Here is a 16,102-nt window from a genome sequence, read left to right as displayed (position 1 = left end):
TCTGCAATGGGAGGGGCCACAACAGTGAGAGGCCCGCGTATAGCAAAAAAAAAAAAAAAAAAAAAAAAAAGGACTAGTTTTGTTAATATAAAGAATTTCTGTAAATTTGGCATGGACCAAGAAAAAATCAAAAGATACGGAAAAAAAAGAAACTTAGACATGAAGATACTTCCTTTATGAAACAGAAATGCAGAATAAAACTACAAGTGATCATATTTCTCGCCTGTCCTTGGTAAATTCAGAAGTTTAAAAGCCACTGGTGACTTGGTACAGCCTTTTTGGAGATCAGTTTATGTTTGTCAGCATTTTAAATGACAGCGATTCAGTGTTGGGTTGGCCAAAAAGTTTGTTTGGGTTCCTAAATGAACTTTTTGGCCAACCCAATACTTCTATTTTTAAGTATTTATTTCACAGATCTATAAGAATATACATATTAGAGCACTTTTATAGTAAAAAAGTTTGGAATAAGTTAAATTTCCATCAGTAGAAGCCTGGATAAAATATGGTACATTTAAAATTTTTTCATATGTATATAACATATACATACACTACAACACCATGCAGCCATTAAAAAGAATGAGACTGATACGGAAAGATCTCTAAGTTACATCATTAAATGAAAATATCAAAATCAGTATTCTGCTAGTTGTATAAAATAAAGAAAATGCTGATATATATTAATTATCTCTAGAAAGAAACTCAAACAAGTGATTGTCCCTAAAGAGGAGGACCTCGGTGGCTTTAAAGTTGCTCAAAACTACTTACCAGTGATTCTGCCACTTACACTGTCCTGTTCCAGGATTTTGCTTAAATGTTGCCTAAACCAGTTTGCCATAGCTGGTTTTCATTTAAAAATGGGTCTTTAGTATCCTAGGTAAAATCTTATTGTTCGCTTCATTTATTTCTGTCTTTGAATTATAGGATGAAATTGTAGTGTCATTTCCTGTTAGCCTTAGTTTTTTTGTTTTTGTTTTTTGTTTGTTTGTTTTTGCGGTACGCGGGCCTCTCACTGTTGTGGCCTCTCCCGTTGCTGAGCACAGGCTCCGGATGCGCAGGCTCAGTGGCCATGGCTCACGGGCCTAGCTGCTCCGTGGCATGTGGGATCTTCCCAGACCGGGGCACGAACCCGTGTCCCCTGCATTGGCAGGCGGACTCTCAACTACTGGGCCACCAGGGAAGCCCAGCCTTAGTTTTTATAGTATCTCTTCATGTTTGAGTTAAGCCGTGAAGCCGCCTTGCTGCTGTGTGACTTTTATTCCTCCAAACAGTGCCATGTCCTCTGTGCGAGTGTACAAGGGAAGGTAGAGGGTTTCACAACGATACAGTCTTTCACACTCAAGGTGTCTAGTAGGAAAGCAAACAGTAACTGTTTCCCCTTGTTGGACAGGGTCAGGGAAAGGGAGGTAAGGAAATCTCCCTTGCCTGTAACAACTTTCTTCTTCTGATAGTAGTCTCATTTTGCTGTGTTTCTGGCTGAAGCAAAAAGAAGCCAACTAAAAAAGGATGCTGATTTAAGTTCTTTTCCTCCTCCATGTACTTGTTTCAGTGTCTCAAGTCACAGAAGGTCCTATCCTAGCACCCACTTCAGGAACTGGTGTTTTTAAGATGGGGCGATTTCAGGTAAGACAGTCACTGCTGGGGGATTGTGTATATAATAAAAAAGGGATTCCCAATTTGGGGGGAGTGTGTATATAATAAAATTATTATCTACCTTTTGGGACCTAATTGCCATCAATGATCTGTTTCTTTTATATAAAGCACTTTTTAGCTCTTTATCATTTTCCCCTCTTAAAAATAATACATGCTAATTAAAGAAAATAAAGAATATTTAGAACAGTAGAGAAACAGTAGATAGTCACACTGTCTGCCCATCCTTCCACCCCACCCCTGGGATTACTTTTTGGGGTGTGTTTCTTTCTATTCCTTTTGCTCTGTACATGTGTATATCTAAAATTGGCCCTGCTCTCCTCTGAATGATATTGATACTTAGTAGCTTTTTCCCATCTAGTAGTAGGTTTATCTAACCATTTTCCTACTGTCAGTCATTAGGTTGTTTCTAATTTTTCCAACATAGTAAGTAAAGTAACAGTGAATGTCTTTGTATATAAAAACATTTTCCATGTTTAGGATAATTTTCTTAGGATTAATTTCCAAAGGGAAAATACTGAGTCATCATCAAATAATACCATCTAATTGTATTTTCCCAGTTGGGAAACAAGTGAACATTTTCTGGCTTAGTACATAGGGCTATACAAGCTTTGAAAATCTTTTTTTTTTTCTTTTTCTGTTTTCACACCTGCTTTCTTATTATTCTCATGATAGCACTTGAAGTTGGGGTATTAGGTCATATTTTTCTCATTTGTAAACTGAGGTTCTCAGAGCTTGTCGCCGCCCTGAGTTTGTATTTATAATACATTGTCGAACTAGGACAATGATCTAGATCCTTCTTTTAGCACCAGCTAGTTGTGCTGATTCTTGAAGCTTAGCTGGCATTTAACATTTATTGGATTTAATGTTTGTAGTTTTTCTTGTTCACAAGCAACCTTCAATATTCCATGACCTGTTGTTATTTATATTTTCATTAAGATGTAATCTGAGTCCTGTGCACAACATGAGATACGAAAGTAAATAATTTACTTAGTTAGCTTAGCCAGCCGCTCAGAATCTACATCTCATCTGTACATCTCAGTATAGATATGTCGTGCTCTACAGTGAATGGTATTCAGTTTATTTTCACAGTCAGAGATGGAGGGGCTATGTAAACAATCAGCCTACTCAGACTGGGAAATAAAGTGATTCATTTTTGGTCTCTTTCCGTCAGGTTTCAGTTGCAATGGATGATCCCCAGAAAGAGGGTAAAAATAAGTCAGAAGATGTAAAGTCTGTTCATTTTGAATCCAGTACTTCAGAGTCCTCAGTGCTATCAAGCAGTAGTCCAGAGAGTACCCTGGTGAAGCCAGAGCCCAATGGGATAGCCATCTGTGGCATCTCTTCAGATATGCCGGATAGCACCCGTAAAACTCCTGCCTCAGAAGCAACGTCAGAAACTGGGCAGCCTACCAAGGTTGGACGTTTTCAGGTGACAACTACAGCAAGCAAAGTCGGTCGTTTCTCCGTTTCAAGAACCGAAGACGAGATTACTGAGGCAAAGAAGGAGGGACCAGTGGTATCTCCTCCTTTTCTGGATTTGGGACATGATGTCCTTCCTCCTGTGATACCAAAGAAAGAGAAGCCCGAACTGTCAGAGGCTTCACATCTGAACGGGCCGTCCTCTGACCTGGAGGCTGCCTTCCTCGGTCGGGATGCGGACGATGGCTCAGGGAGTCCGCACTCCCCACAGCTGAGCTCACAGAGCCTCCCTGTCCAGGGCCTGAGTCATTCCTTCAACTCCTCTTACATGAGCAGCGACAATGAATCAGATATTGAAGATGAGGACTTGAGGTTAGAGCTGCGGCGGCTACGAGAAAAGTACGTGCGTTTCTCCTGTGAAAGGGTACCAGCAGAGCCGTATGAAGAGCTGGCCCCCAGGGCTAGAGGGTGGGGTGTACAAGAGCTGGCTGTCTGAAGGTAGTTCTTACAGAGCTGCTTCAGCACCTTGGCGTGACTCGTAGCATGTTACTGTCGTCAGTAGCTCTTTTGCGTTGTGAACCTCATCTTAGCTATTGTTGGTCTACCAGATGGATCTGGTAATGACCCTGGGATATAGATTACGATAGCAGGTTTTCTTGGTCACATTTGATGAACTGGGTCCGATTTGCAAGTTCAGTATTCCTGTGTAGAGCTCCCAAGTCGGGAAATCTCTTTCTCCTAACACATCACCAACCACTTGTGGTTGGCTAGGAGCTTGCTGGAATTTGGCTTGGGTAGTGGAGGCCAGCGAGAGGAGCTGACACACACGAGTCACAGGTGGCAGCAGTTAGATCCAGTACATTTGGGGGAAAAGGGCTCACTGGTGAGTGAACACGTGGGCGGAGGGTAAATAATGTTGTTCATTCCTGTGTGAACAAGGGTGGTTATATTGTCTTTCAGTCATGCTTGGTTATCTTCCATAGACATCTTAAAGAGATTCAAGACCTGCAGAGTCGCCAGAAGCATGAAATTGAATCTTTGTATACCAAACTGGGCAAGGTTCCTCCTGCCGTCATCATTCCCCCAGCTGCCCCCCTTGCAGGGAGGAGAAGGCGACCCACCAAAAGCAAAGGCAGCAAGTCTAGTCGCAGCAGTTCCTTGGGGAATAAAAGCCCTGGACCAGGTCAGCCATGGCCGTCCCATCTTATGTTTTTGTCTCCAAATGTGTATATAACCTACAGAACATTTGTTAAATTTCGAAGGCGTTTGACTTCCCTAATATGCTTGCTTCCTTGCCTTGTCTACTCCCCATATTTATAGAACGTCTTTTGAGTTTATGGAAGACAGGTCAGTGCTATGACCTGTTCCTTTGTAATCCATATTGCCTCCGTTTATAGTTGTTGATGAGGATAAGACACTTAGCTTTGCCTGCTAGCTCATGGAGCTCACATTTCCCCAAGCTCGTAGGCAGTTGAGAGAAAATTCATTGTTCTCTGTTAGTAAAGTCCAGGTCGATTCTTCCTTTTTAATGAATGAATTGGTCATAATTACGACTGGGATGAATGTAAATTTCATATAAGTATTTGGGTATGTCATATGATAATTTCCTTGGCTAAAGTTTTTGTTTTATTTATCTATATTGGAATAAAGAACTTGCTAGTGTTTATAAGCAAAAAAATAGTTAAATCATAATCTCTGGAAATGAACTGTAGTTTGCCTATTTTTTATTATGATAGCAAGTTTTTACCCTTTGGTGAAATTATGGTAATGTTAACAGATAACTAGTTGAAAAGTAAAAGCAGCTAAAATAAGTTTATACCTCATACTTGCTCTACAGTTCTAATATAAATATGTTGGAAAGCAGTTGTAAACTTAACAGCTTTCCATTCTCTGGAAGCTTTCAGAGACCCAAACCTTTTCTCTAGCACATGAGAACCAATTCATTAGGAGACATGTGATGATAAGCAATAGAAGCTAATTCAGATTCTGATCCCAACTTTGACCTTCTTTTTGCTGGACTTCTAGTCCACTAGCTACTAAGGAATAGAAAAGTTAGTCCATTTCAGGCCACCTGGCTAACGACTGAAAGCCACCTTTTTTTTTTTTTTTTTTTTTTTGTGGTACGCGGGCCTCTCACTGTTGTGGCCTCTCCCGTTGTGGAGCACAGGCTCCGGACGCGCAGGCTCAGCAGCCATGGCTCACGGGCCCACCGCTCTGCGGCATGTGGGATCTTCCCGGACCGGGGCACGAACCCATGTCCCCTGCATCGGCAGGCGGACTCTCAACCACTGTGCCACCAGGGAAGCCCTGAAAGCCACCTTTTAAGAATAATTTTAAATATGCATTACTCTCCAATCCCGACATCATTTTCGACACCTCTTTTGTACTTGATCTGACACATGTACAGGAAAGACTAAGCAGAGACTGTCTCTGGAACCAATTAGTATCATGATCCAACTCAGTCTTTATAAGAGGGTAAAAAAGGCAATGCTGAGATTGCAAAATGGAATTCTCTCATGTCCACTGCACGTGCTAGTCTTCTAACTCAGCTCAGACTTGGAATCATCCAGGCTGTCTATGGCTCAGCATCTTCAGGGATGGGGTCCTGTAGCCCTGTTGCCTGTTGAGTCTCCTGCTATGTCTCACTTCCCCTCCTGTCAGTGAGACCCTTGCTCTTTGATCTCCTATACTTTTTGGCCCATTATTAATCCGTCAGTGGGACACATTGGAGGAAAAACAGTGCCTGTCAGGTACGGTTGGAAGGCTGTGCACGTTCCCTCATGCCGCTGTGTCTTTTGGCAGGTAACCTGTCTGGCCAGAGTGCAGCTTCAGTCTTGCACCCCCAGCAGACCCTCCCCGCTCCTGGCAACATCCCAGAGACGGGGCAGAATCAGCTGTTACAGCCCCTTAAGCCATCTCCCTCCAGTGACAACCTGTATTCAGCCTTCACCAGTGATGGTGCCATTTCAGTACCAAGCCTTTCTGCTCCAGGTCAAGGTAAGAGATCAAAGCAGCCAGCATCTTCCAAGAACATTAAAATGGAGATATTGCCATACATGGGACAAAAGCCTGCTGAGGAGCCTGTTGAGGTGGGTTGGAGGAGCAGCTGATGAGGAGCCAGCCGCACGGGACCCATGTGGCTCTTTGGGCTGTAAGGGGAGTGGGTGACGGCTAGATGAGGTGGGATCACTGCTCCCATCGGGTGGAAATAGGGTTTCTCAAGGGGCTACAGTAAAAAGTGACATCTGTGCCCTGTGAAGCCTCAGTGAAATGAGTGACTCCTTTGGGATTTGGAGCTTATGCTTTAATACTAGACTGGGATTTCCTGGACCACATTCTAAGGAGTTACAGCCATTTCGGAAAGTTAATGCATTTGATTAGTCAGTGTAGACTTCTAAAATTTCTAAGTATGAGAGACACATACTAAAATGAATTCAAGTCCATTCAAGTTTTTACCCATAATCTACTTCCCAAATATAGGTTAATAAACACATGTTTAATAAAATGATCACTCAGAACGTTCCTGTAGAGGAAAGACCTTCTGGTAACATGAGAACAGAAGCTGGAAGGAGTTGGGCCTGTGGGCGGAGAAGAGGGAAATCAGGAATCTAGGTAGTGAGGTAGGTGCTTCCGCCACAGCGCCACGGAAGTCAGGCGTCAGGCCGCCTCCCCAGCAGGGTGAGTGTACTTGGGGGAGGCGCTCGGGCTGGGCGGGTGGCGGGACTGCGCCTGACCCTCCTACCCCACGTCCGGGCCTGTCCTGGAAGCTCGTTCCTCTGTGTGCTGTCCTAGCGCATCTCACTCTCCAGCCTCGGGTTCTAACGTCTCGTAGCTATGTTCTGTCTCTTCTCTCCCCGTTATCCCCCGTCCTTCCCCTCTCACAGGCTGTGCGAAGTCTAGCTGTGCGTCTGAGCAGGCGGCGCTCAAGCCTGGTGGCAGGAGGACCCGATTTCTGAGTACGCCCTGCTTGGCTCTTTGTGTGTAACACCTTTACTCCTTCCTGTCCTGTGTTTCTGCTGCTTGGACCTGTTGTTTCACGCAGTCCATGTGCATCTGTCTTGGCTGAACTACTATTACCCTCAGAAGTTTGGGTCTCTTAATTATAATGAAAGATGTAGAAATAACAGTAGGTTTCTGTAAACGCCAAAATAAGTTTCCGGAAGAATTGCCTCTTCCTAGGCCCATGACAGAGGGCATGCACTGCCCCCTGCTGCGGCATTAGAAGCCACAGAAAGCATCTTGGCCACTGGTACCAGGAAAAGTTACACCCTGTTTTTCTCTTCTTCTTCAGAGTAGGTTGGAATCTTTTTTTTCCCCCCTCAATTAAGCGTAACCATCTATCAATTGAGAACATGCTAGAATCTCTTCATTGGATGTTTTCACCACCACTACCCTGTAACTCCATAAAATCAGAATTTCAGAAAGGGTTTCAGTGTAGTTCTTCTTATAAGGCTTACTAAAGACCGAAGGGCCACCTGCAAGCAAAAATGGGCTTTTTAACAAGAATGCTGGGATTTCTCAGCTTTCTTCCCCCAAACAGGGCACAATAGCAAGTCACCAACCTCTCCAGCCCATCTCCCCATGTGTGGAATGCAGGTGGTCCTACACAAATCAGATAAGATCACATGCACAAGACATTATTTCTCTCTGATTAAACCACACCTACCTGGCACGTAGCAGGTAGTCGGTAAACGTATGTTGAAATAAAAATTTTTTAAACAAAAATAAGGCTCAAGTAGAAAACCTTGGTTAGAGTTCAGGTAAAGATCCTCTCTGTTAAGGCCTCAAACTTCTGATGTGGTTATTAAAGTGCTTTTTAAATGCATGTGCTCGGACCATTGTTGTTTTTGAGTATGGTTCAGAGGTCCTTGGGCACTAGTCTAGGGCTGTTTAACAAAGAGGGAGGTGGAAGGCTTACCCAATTTGGTAGGTTTCTTTTTTTTTTTTTTTTTTTTTTTTTTTTGCGGTATGCGGGCCTCTCACTGCTGTGGCCTCTTCCGTTGCGGAGCACAGGCTCCAGACACGCAGGCTCAGCGGCCACGGCTCACGGGCCCAGCCGCTCCGCGGCATGTGGGATCTTCCCGGACCGGGGCATGAACCCACGTCCCCTGCATCGGCAGGCGGACTCTCAACTACTGCGCCACAAGGGAAGCCCCAATATGGTAGGTTTTTGAGCACTGAGATCAGTAGCTTTTCTGGCAAGGCTAGGCTGGACCAAGAATATTAGCTCCTTGACACTTAAGTAAGCATTTAATTTATATGTCCAGCTAGAAAGAGGAAAAGACATTAACAGTAGGAGACGAGTGTTTTGAAATAAAATGTGATGTGTCAGGCCTGTGTTATGTAGCCTGAAATGTCTAAGAGGGAAGAAAGAGAACCAAGGCTTTTTTGTGAAGGAAGTGTAGTGTGACAGGTACCACTTCAGATTAAATAATTCAGTAAATTCTCATCACACTCTTAAAGGTAGGTGGTATTACACTGTTGTTCAGGTGAAAGTGGTTAGAAGTATTAAATTTTATCACTTCCTTTTGGGTCTTAAAATGAGAGGCCCTACCTCTGTTGAAGGCATGTCACTGTACATCACGTAAGCCTTGATGAACAAATCACAAGAGGCAGGTTTAAAGCAGATATGGAGGGCCCATGGTTAGGACTCGGCGATTTCACTGCCGTGGCCCCAGGTTCAGTCCCTGGTCAGGGAACTAAGATCCCATCCTGGAAGCTGCACAGCGAGGCCAAAAAAAAAAAAAAAAAAACCAAAAAGCAAATATGGAAAGAGAACCGGGGTTCACAGGCATGGGGTCTTAACTAGTCTCTGATGCTTTACTCTATGCTTTCAAAATAGATAATGGTTTGGAAGCACGGCTTGGCTTAATGCTTTATTTATGTTCAAAAGTTGCTTGTTTTCCACATATTTTTAAAGATTTTTCTAGGAGGGAAAGGGTTAGTATTGTATGTCTAGGATGTGGAAATAGAGTATTAGCCAATTTAAATTAAAACTGTAACAATGGTATCATCTGTCAGCCTCCTGTGGTAGAATTGTTAATGCATTTAATTGAGTGCTTTGTTAACAACCCAGCAAGAGAAGCAGGAGTGGGGGACAGGGTCAGTGGAGAGACTGCTTGGGTGTTTGAAATTCAAGCAGTGAGACCCAGAGAGAGACTGGGGTTCATCCTAAACCTTGGTGCAGGGCATCGCTCTTCTAGGTACAAAGACTGGGTGTGGAAACTCACTTCTGCCAGCCGGGAACCAGCAGCCAGGAGGTTCCATCATTCAGAATGGCATCTGTGGCAGGGCTCCCGGGTCCCTCCAGTCTGTCTCCCCTCCTGCTTTCTCTTGCTGGGACTTTGTGTGCTGTTTGGAGATTCTAAATATTTTACACTGATGTTTCCTTATCTTTAACACATTGCTCTCTCTTTGTGCTTCAGGGAAGATGGTGAAAAAAGTCTGTCCTTGCAACCAGCTCTGTAGTAATTATCCTTTCTTTCTGTTACTTCGGGCCCTTGATTGCAAAGCCTGTTGCCCTTGAGGTCTTTGAATCCCGAAGCCTCATGACTCTCGGACTCCCAGCTCCCGTCCGGCTAGTCCTGCACCCTTTTCTGGTGTCGTCTTTAACATGCTCAGTTGCCGCCACTGGCTGTCCTTCCAGATTCAAGGTCGCCTCATAGTGCTCTCATTGACGGCCCCGTGCCCCGGCTCTGTGACAGCTGTGGGTGGAAGCGCCTGTGGATGTGCGTAGGGGCCTCGGGGAGGCCTGGCTCCTTGGGAGAGAGTCCTGTAGTCAGAAACGTGAGCCCGCCACCATGCGCCCACGGGGATTCAACCGGAACCGCGGTCTGCGAGAGCCCAGGCCCTCACATCGCAGTGGGAGCGGCTGCTGGGCTGCTGAGGACAGGGACACTCCGTGCAGACAGGAGGCTTCTCGTGAGAGCGAGGACAGTTCAGCAGCTCAGCAGCCTCCGAGAGGCCCCTCCAGAAAACTCTGTGCTTGGGAGACTGGGCAGTAAGCTGTGGTTCATAGTAGGCGTTGTTACTAGGATCCAGCGGTGGGGCGGGGATGGGATGGGGGCGTGTATTACGGCAGGAGAACATCAAATTGAATTTCTGGTGGTAAAGGATGCATGACTTGTAGAGCTTTCAGCAGAACTGAAAAAGGTTCAAAGGATAGTCAGTATCCTCTCGGGAAGGCAAGCAGTGTTCTCAGAAATACCTACTTTACCAGTGCTCTCCAGCACTTTAGTGCTACAGTGGGCCAGACACACTCCCCGTTCTCCTGGGTTTTATTAGCCAAGTCATCTCTTCCCAGGAGTTAATTCCTGGTCAGAAAGGGATGTGTGTGTTTGTCTGTGTCCTTTAATGGGAAAGCTATTTTCAGAAGCCAGAATGAGAAGGTGAACTGTGAGGCCGACTCTCCCCCGTGGTGTAAACCCCACATTCAGAATCCAGTGTCGTGTAACAAGATGAGGCCATAAAGGGACCTCAGCATCAGCGGCGACTGGCATGAGACCAGAGGGTGTGGTTCTAGCACGAGCAGTTTGTGGCCAGCAGTGCTCAGCTCTGCAAGCTTCTGAATTTGGCTTTTGACAGCTCTGCTCACTTGTGATTATGTTTTGTTTCCATCGTCTCACTCGCCATCCAGCTCGCGAAGCAGCTGTCATTCAGGGAGGCTGGTGGTCCTCACGCATGTGATGTGCTTTGCTCTCGGGCTCTCGCCATTAGCACGACCGCCATCCTCGCTGCCTGCGCCTCCCACCCCAGCGCTGTCTCACTGCTGCTGTTCGAGGAACGTTGTCTCCTGTGCTTTTCCACTTTGCACCTGGGCCTCCTGTTCCACAGGGAGCTTACTCTTCCCTTTACACGGTGTGTGTGGTAGCAGCAGCCCCCGTGGCTCTGGCGGGCACTGAGCGTGAGCTGACGACATGTGCAGCCGTCCCGGGCTGTCTTGCTGTTGGTGATAAGAAGCACGTGCCCCTCTCACTCTGCAGCTTCACCTCAGAATAGCTGTTCCTCTAGGACACGCGTGCTCGGGTGTGCCATTCCCGGGTGGCAGGGTGCAAACTGGCCTCGAGAGCAGCAGTGGATTACAGGGGGCTTCTGCGTGGCGGAGTTGCTTCCGGTGTGCTGCTGTGCTCTGGTGCCGCTTGGATCTTGAAAGCAGGAAGATGCATGTATTTAAATATCTAGCCCTGGCAGTATTTGGGGATCTTAAGTCCTGACGGCTCACAGCCTACCCCAGCAGCTTTCATTTATTGTGCAGCAAATGTGAGCTCTGGTAAGAAAGTGGGGGGTGACGGGAAAACACAAGACGTGACTCTTCTTTCCCTCTTCCCTAAAACTCGCCTCTTCGAATAATCGCCAGTGTGCCCTCCAGCAGAGCCGAAATCAGGCAGGACACAGACTCCTTTCTTTCTCATCGAACCATAGAAATAGAATTCCTTCATCACAGCCCCAAAGCGTCCTCCCCCTCCGCACCCCTGCCTCAGCCCGGCGCGCATGAGAGTGCTTGCTCTTCTGGGGAGTGGGGGCCGTAGAGGCCTTGAAGCAGCGGAACTGAGGTCATCTTTGGGAAGCCATGCCTTCCTGGAGCTGAAAGACTCAGGCACACTGTAGAGAGCCTTCCTTCTGAGTGCTCCTGGTTCTTTACTCAAAGGAAATGGGGAGACGTTGAAGCCTTAACTCCCGCAATTCATGTTTATGGGTCCAGGTGAAAAAGGTTTCCGACCAGAGCACGCTTTCTCTTGTCGCCCCTTTCTGTGAAAGAATGGCTGAAGACCATGATGGTCCCACGTGGTTTGGGAGCCCATCTTTCCTGGGGCTTGTCTTTGCGTTCCTTTAACTCCTCCATGAACCCTGCCCAGTGCTCCAGGGATCCCCTTCTCTTGCCCTGTTCTGCAGCATTCTAGAGCAGCCAGGCTCACTGGCCACACCGCACAGCCCTCCTCTCCCCCAGGTGATGCTGGGCATAGAGGCCCAGCAGCGAGTGTCCGTGCTCCAGGATGCCATGAGAACGGGCAGGAGGAGGTCCCCGCCCTCTGTGTGTTCCCTTGTCCGGAGTCGTTCAGCCTGGTCTGGAGCTCCTGAAGAGAACCTGTTTTCATTACCCTGTGATGCCAGAGCATTTGGCTACATGAGAACCTTGGAACCTTCCTTTTCTTGCATGGCTTCCCACTTCATCTTCCCCATTCTGTGGTTTGCCATTCATCATCCTCGGAAGTTTTTCCTCTCCCTGAAATTACAACCCAGGCCTCTTTTAATGGTTGTTCTCTGTTGCTTCTTCTAACTCTAGGGACCAGCAGCACAAACACCGTTGGGGGAACTGTGAACAGCCAGGCCGCCCAGGCTCAGCCTCCTGCCATGACGTCCAGCAGGAAGGGCACGTTCACAGATGACCTGCACAAGTTGGTGGACAACTGGGCCCGAGACGCCATGAATCTCTCAGGCAGAAGAGGAAGCAAAGGACACATGAGTTACGAGGTCAGTCTGCCCCTTTTGCCATTTTCCAGGTCCATCAGAGTATCAGTGAGCACGCGTCTCACTCACGTGAGGGACCTTCTTCAGTAGCTCATGAGTTTTACCATTTTCAAAAAACGACAAAAATCACCCAGGTCCCCTTTTAGTTTTCCTGTGCTGAATCCCAGGCTCTGTATCGGTCAGCCCAGTTTTTTCTTCCCTTTTCCTTTCACACTCTGAACTACACACACATGACACCACCCACCTCCAATCAGAACAAGTATTTGGTAAATATAAAGAGCCAATAATTATGATGGAAGGTTGGCTGGGTGTTGTTTTCACTGTCCCCTGCAAGATGAGAGCAGCCCGCTTCTGGAATTCTGTCTCAGTTCCACCCATTTCACACCCACACCAGCTTCACACGGCATTGTTCTCTCCTCAGGGCCCTGGCATGGCAAGGAAGTTCTCCGCACCTGGTCAGCTGTGCGTCTCCATGACCTCAACCCTGGGTGGCTCCGCCCCCATCTCTGCAGCATCAGCTACCTCTCTAGGCCACTTCCCCAAGCCCATGGGCCCCCCACAGCAGTACGGTTTCCCAGCCCCCGCCTTTGGCACGCAGTGGAGCGGCACGGGCGGCCCAGCAACGCAGCCACTTAGCCAGTTCCAACCTGTGGGAACTGCCTCCTTACAGAACTTCAACATCAGCAACTTGCAGAAGTCCATCAGCAACCCCCCAGGTTCCAACCTGAGGACCACTTAGACCTAGAGGCGTTAACGGAGTAGATTTGGGGGCAGGAGGTGGAATGGTGAGGGGCAGGTGGGAGGGGGATGGGAAACTACATACTAACTACTAGCACTGCATTTGACTGGTTATTTCTTGCCAGACAGGAATATGTTTAATACCGCTTAGAGCCCTCAGAGTGGAGAATCTCCCTCTGCTTTCACCGTTTATTGGAGTGGGATGAGAAGGAAAGAAAGAGCAGGGTTCTTGTGTGTATGCTTTGTTATCTCTCCCCAACGGTGAGCACTCGGAAAGAGAATCGTGTTGATCAGAAAGCTTCTAGAGAGCTCAGTGGAAAAGCAAAGCCCATCTGTGTTCTCTAGTAGTGGGGCTCTTCATCTTGGTACCCACCCCAAACCGCAAGACAAAAAATTAAACTATTGGGCTCTCTCCTACCCTGTCCCCACCCCAGCCAATCTTTAGAACCCAGTGAAAACACCAGGGGACGGAGGTTTCAACCCTTTCTTACAATAGGTCATTAGTGCTTTAAGCAAATGATATTCGCAGCTTTGACTGCAGCATTAGCCATTAGGAAAAAAAAAAAATAATTAAGTTCCCTGCGGACATGTAACTTTGCCATCAGTTTTGATGTGGAAACACTGTGATATATAAATGTTGTTGGACAACAGTAGTTTTAAGAGTAAGATATGAAAGGTTTAAAAAGTTGAAAAAAGCTAGCTCTGTCCTTTACCTATTGAGACTTTACTTTCTCCTTTGTATTTCCATTGTATTAGGTAAATAAATGTGAATGTAAAATTGTATAAATTACTGTACTTGAATACTTCTGTTCTCCCAGTATTGCTTGCTGGATGTTTTAGTGCCTTGGACTTCTATTGCTTCTGCCGTTAACATCAACTTCTCATCAGACCCCAGTCAGCAAAAGGGCGTATGGAAGGAGACCTTGGGTCCATGTGACCTAGCAGTGGATTATGCAATAAGGAAATTGAAAGAGTATTTTTTTTCAAGTCATTCAACAATTTTGTCTAGAGCAGGTGTAGGATGAGCAGGTGAGAAGTTGACAGTAGTGGTTACAAGCAGGAAACTCTGTTTCAGGACGGGTGAGGACGGGTGTTGTTACAAACTCGGGCAGTTGTGAGCGTGGTATGCGATAAGTGATGAAAGAAAAAGAAAGACTACAGGATGGGAGAACAGACTTGTTTTGAGGATAGGTGATGCTTGGCCAGTGGCTGCCATAAGCCTTACTTACCTGAGCTGGGCTTGAGCAGAGGAGACCTGGAAGAAATGGCTGAATATAAAGGGAAAGGCACGGGGTGGGGTGGGGGGGCGGCACTAGGTTTTAAGCTGGGAAATGTGATAGTGAAATGTCACAGATGGAGGAAGTTGTTCTAAGAAAAATCATTTGGATTGCTTCCCTCTTGGTGCAAATGTACCATGTATTTCTCAGCTTGGGGTACTGTAGTTTGTGGAAAGTGGACCCACATCTGAATTAAGCATTGTAGGAAAGAATGCTTATTCCTACCCACTTCCTATGTAATGTCCGAATGGTTGCAGGATCATAATCTCTTGCGCCACCTTATTTCTAGAATTACAGCTGATGTTCTCACGTTCTCTGTAAACAGATATTCCCCTGAAGTAATAATAACTGCAACCAACCAGTATTATTTAGTGCTGTGCCTAGTTGTAATGGGCAGTTCTGTTACTTTCAGAACTTTCAGGAAATACTCTCCTCATTGCCCGAGTTTGGGATCTCTGTTCTCCCAGAAGGTGGGGAAAGAAGCCTGGACTCTTAATTTTGGGGTGCTTCTTGTCTTGACTCTTGAGCTGGGAAACTGACCTATTTCCAACCTCTTACCCACCTCAGTGGCACATCCCAGGAATCCCCATGACAGGAAGAGCCTGGATGGCTGTCCTGTCCTCCGTTGGTCATTTTCTTTATTAAGTTAGCCGAGACCCCAAAGATGCAAATGAGAGCTGAAGGTTTTAGGAAGGTAGAAATGAAAAGGGCAGGCTTTGCTTTGAAACTGTTTACTTACTTTTTCTCCTGCTTATAATCCTCGGGAGATGACAAGAGTAAGGAGAGAACAAGAAGTGCCAAGGAAGTGGGGGACGGACCCCTGGGCAAGGAGGCAGGACTCCTCAGCAGAGGAAAGGGGAGCCAGAGTGCAGCACGTGACTATTTGGTTTCTTTGGTTTAATCATTTTGAGATCTCTTCATTCACAGGTGGAAAGTAAGAACTGCTTTTATTTACTGTTGATTTTTTTTCCCCTCCTGTGGATGAAATAACTGAAGCCTAGAGGAATGAACCTAGTGCTACTGAACTGTTTAAATTATTTTTGTGTTAATAGTACACTTTGAGTATCTTTTTCCACATTAAAAAAATTCTTTCTGAATTATAAATGTTTTCCTTACATTATTTAACAATGTACACTGTTAAAAAAAAAAAACAGACTAAATTCAAACCTCGGGGATTCTCGGCAGCCCGTCAACCCGTGAGTTTGGGATAAACCCCGGGGGTCGCGCTTTCTGCTTCCGTTTGTTACCGTTGTAGATGAAACCATTCAAATAAACCAAACTTGCTTTTCTTGAGCTGTGGGGTTTCATTTTCAGCACACGTCTTTTTCGTGATCTCATTAGCTCTGATTTGACTTGTGTGCAATTTATAACTGGATTCCTATTTCCAGGACCTTTTTTTTTAACAGCAGTTCTGACCTGAACTAAGATGCTGCAGACAGGCAAGATATATTTTCTGAAGACCATGGTAAGGATATGAAAATCAGAAGATGAATCTATGCCCAAAGCTGTGCAGCTCAGGTGAGGTGGAGGGAGGTCGGGGAAAGCCGCCT

General features: G+C 46.2%; 1 protein-coding gene across 20 annotated transcripts in view; it reads left to right on the top strand.

The window, feature by feature from the left end:
- The window catches only part of WNK1 (WNK lysine deficient protein kinase 1), a 137,362-nt gene extending 121,517 nt beyond the window's left edge, over window positions 1–15,845 (top strand). For all 20 annotated transcript variants that reach the window (XM_081249957.1, XM_081249952.1, XM_081249951.1 and 17 more), the window contains 6 exons: window positions 1,547–1,620; window positions 2,822–3,468; window positions 4,053–4,252; window positions 5,872–6,066; window positions 12,353–12,540; window positions 12,959–15,845. In XM_081249957.1, coding sequence (XP_081106083.1) covers window positions 1,547–1,620; window positions 2,822–3,468; window positions 4,053–4,252; window positions 5,872–6,066; window positions 12,353–12,540; window positions 12,959–13,276 — 1,622 coding nt within the window. In that variant the 3' untranslated portion in view covers window positions 13,277–15,845. The remainder of the gene's footprint in view (window positions 1–1,546; window positions 1,621–2,821; window positions 3,469–4,052; window positions 4,253–5,871; window positions 6,067–12,352; window positions 12,541–12,958) is intronic.
- Window positions 15,846–16,102: the final 257 nt, after the last annotated feature.

This window comes from Mesoplodon bidens, assembly GCF_964165515.1.
Source record: "Mesoplodon bidens genome assembly, chromosome: 11".
NCBI lineage: Eukaryota > Metazoa > Chordata > Mammalia > Artiodactyla > Ziphiidae > Mesoplodon > Mesoplodon bidens.
The sequence above is the reverse complement of the archived record's forward strand: the minus strand, read 5'-3'. Positions and strand labels throughout refer to the sequence as shown.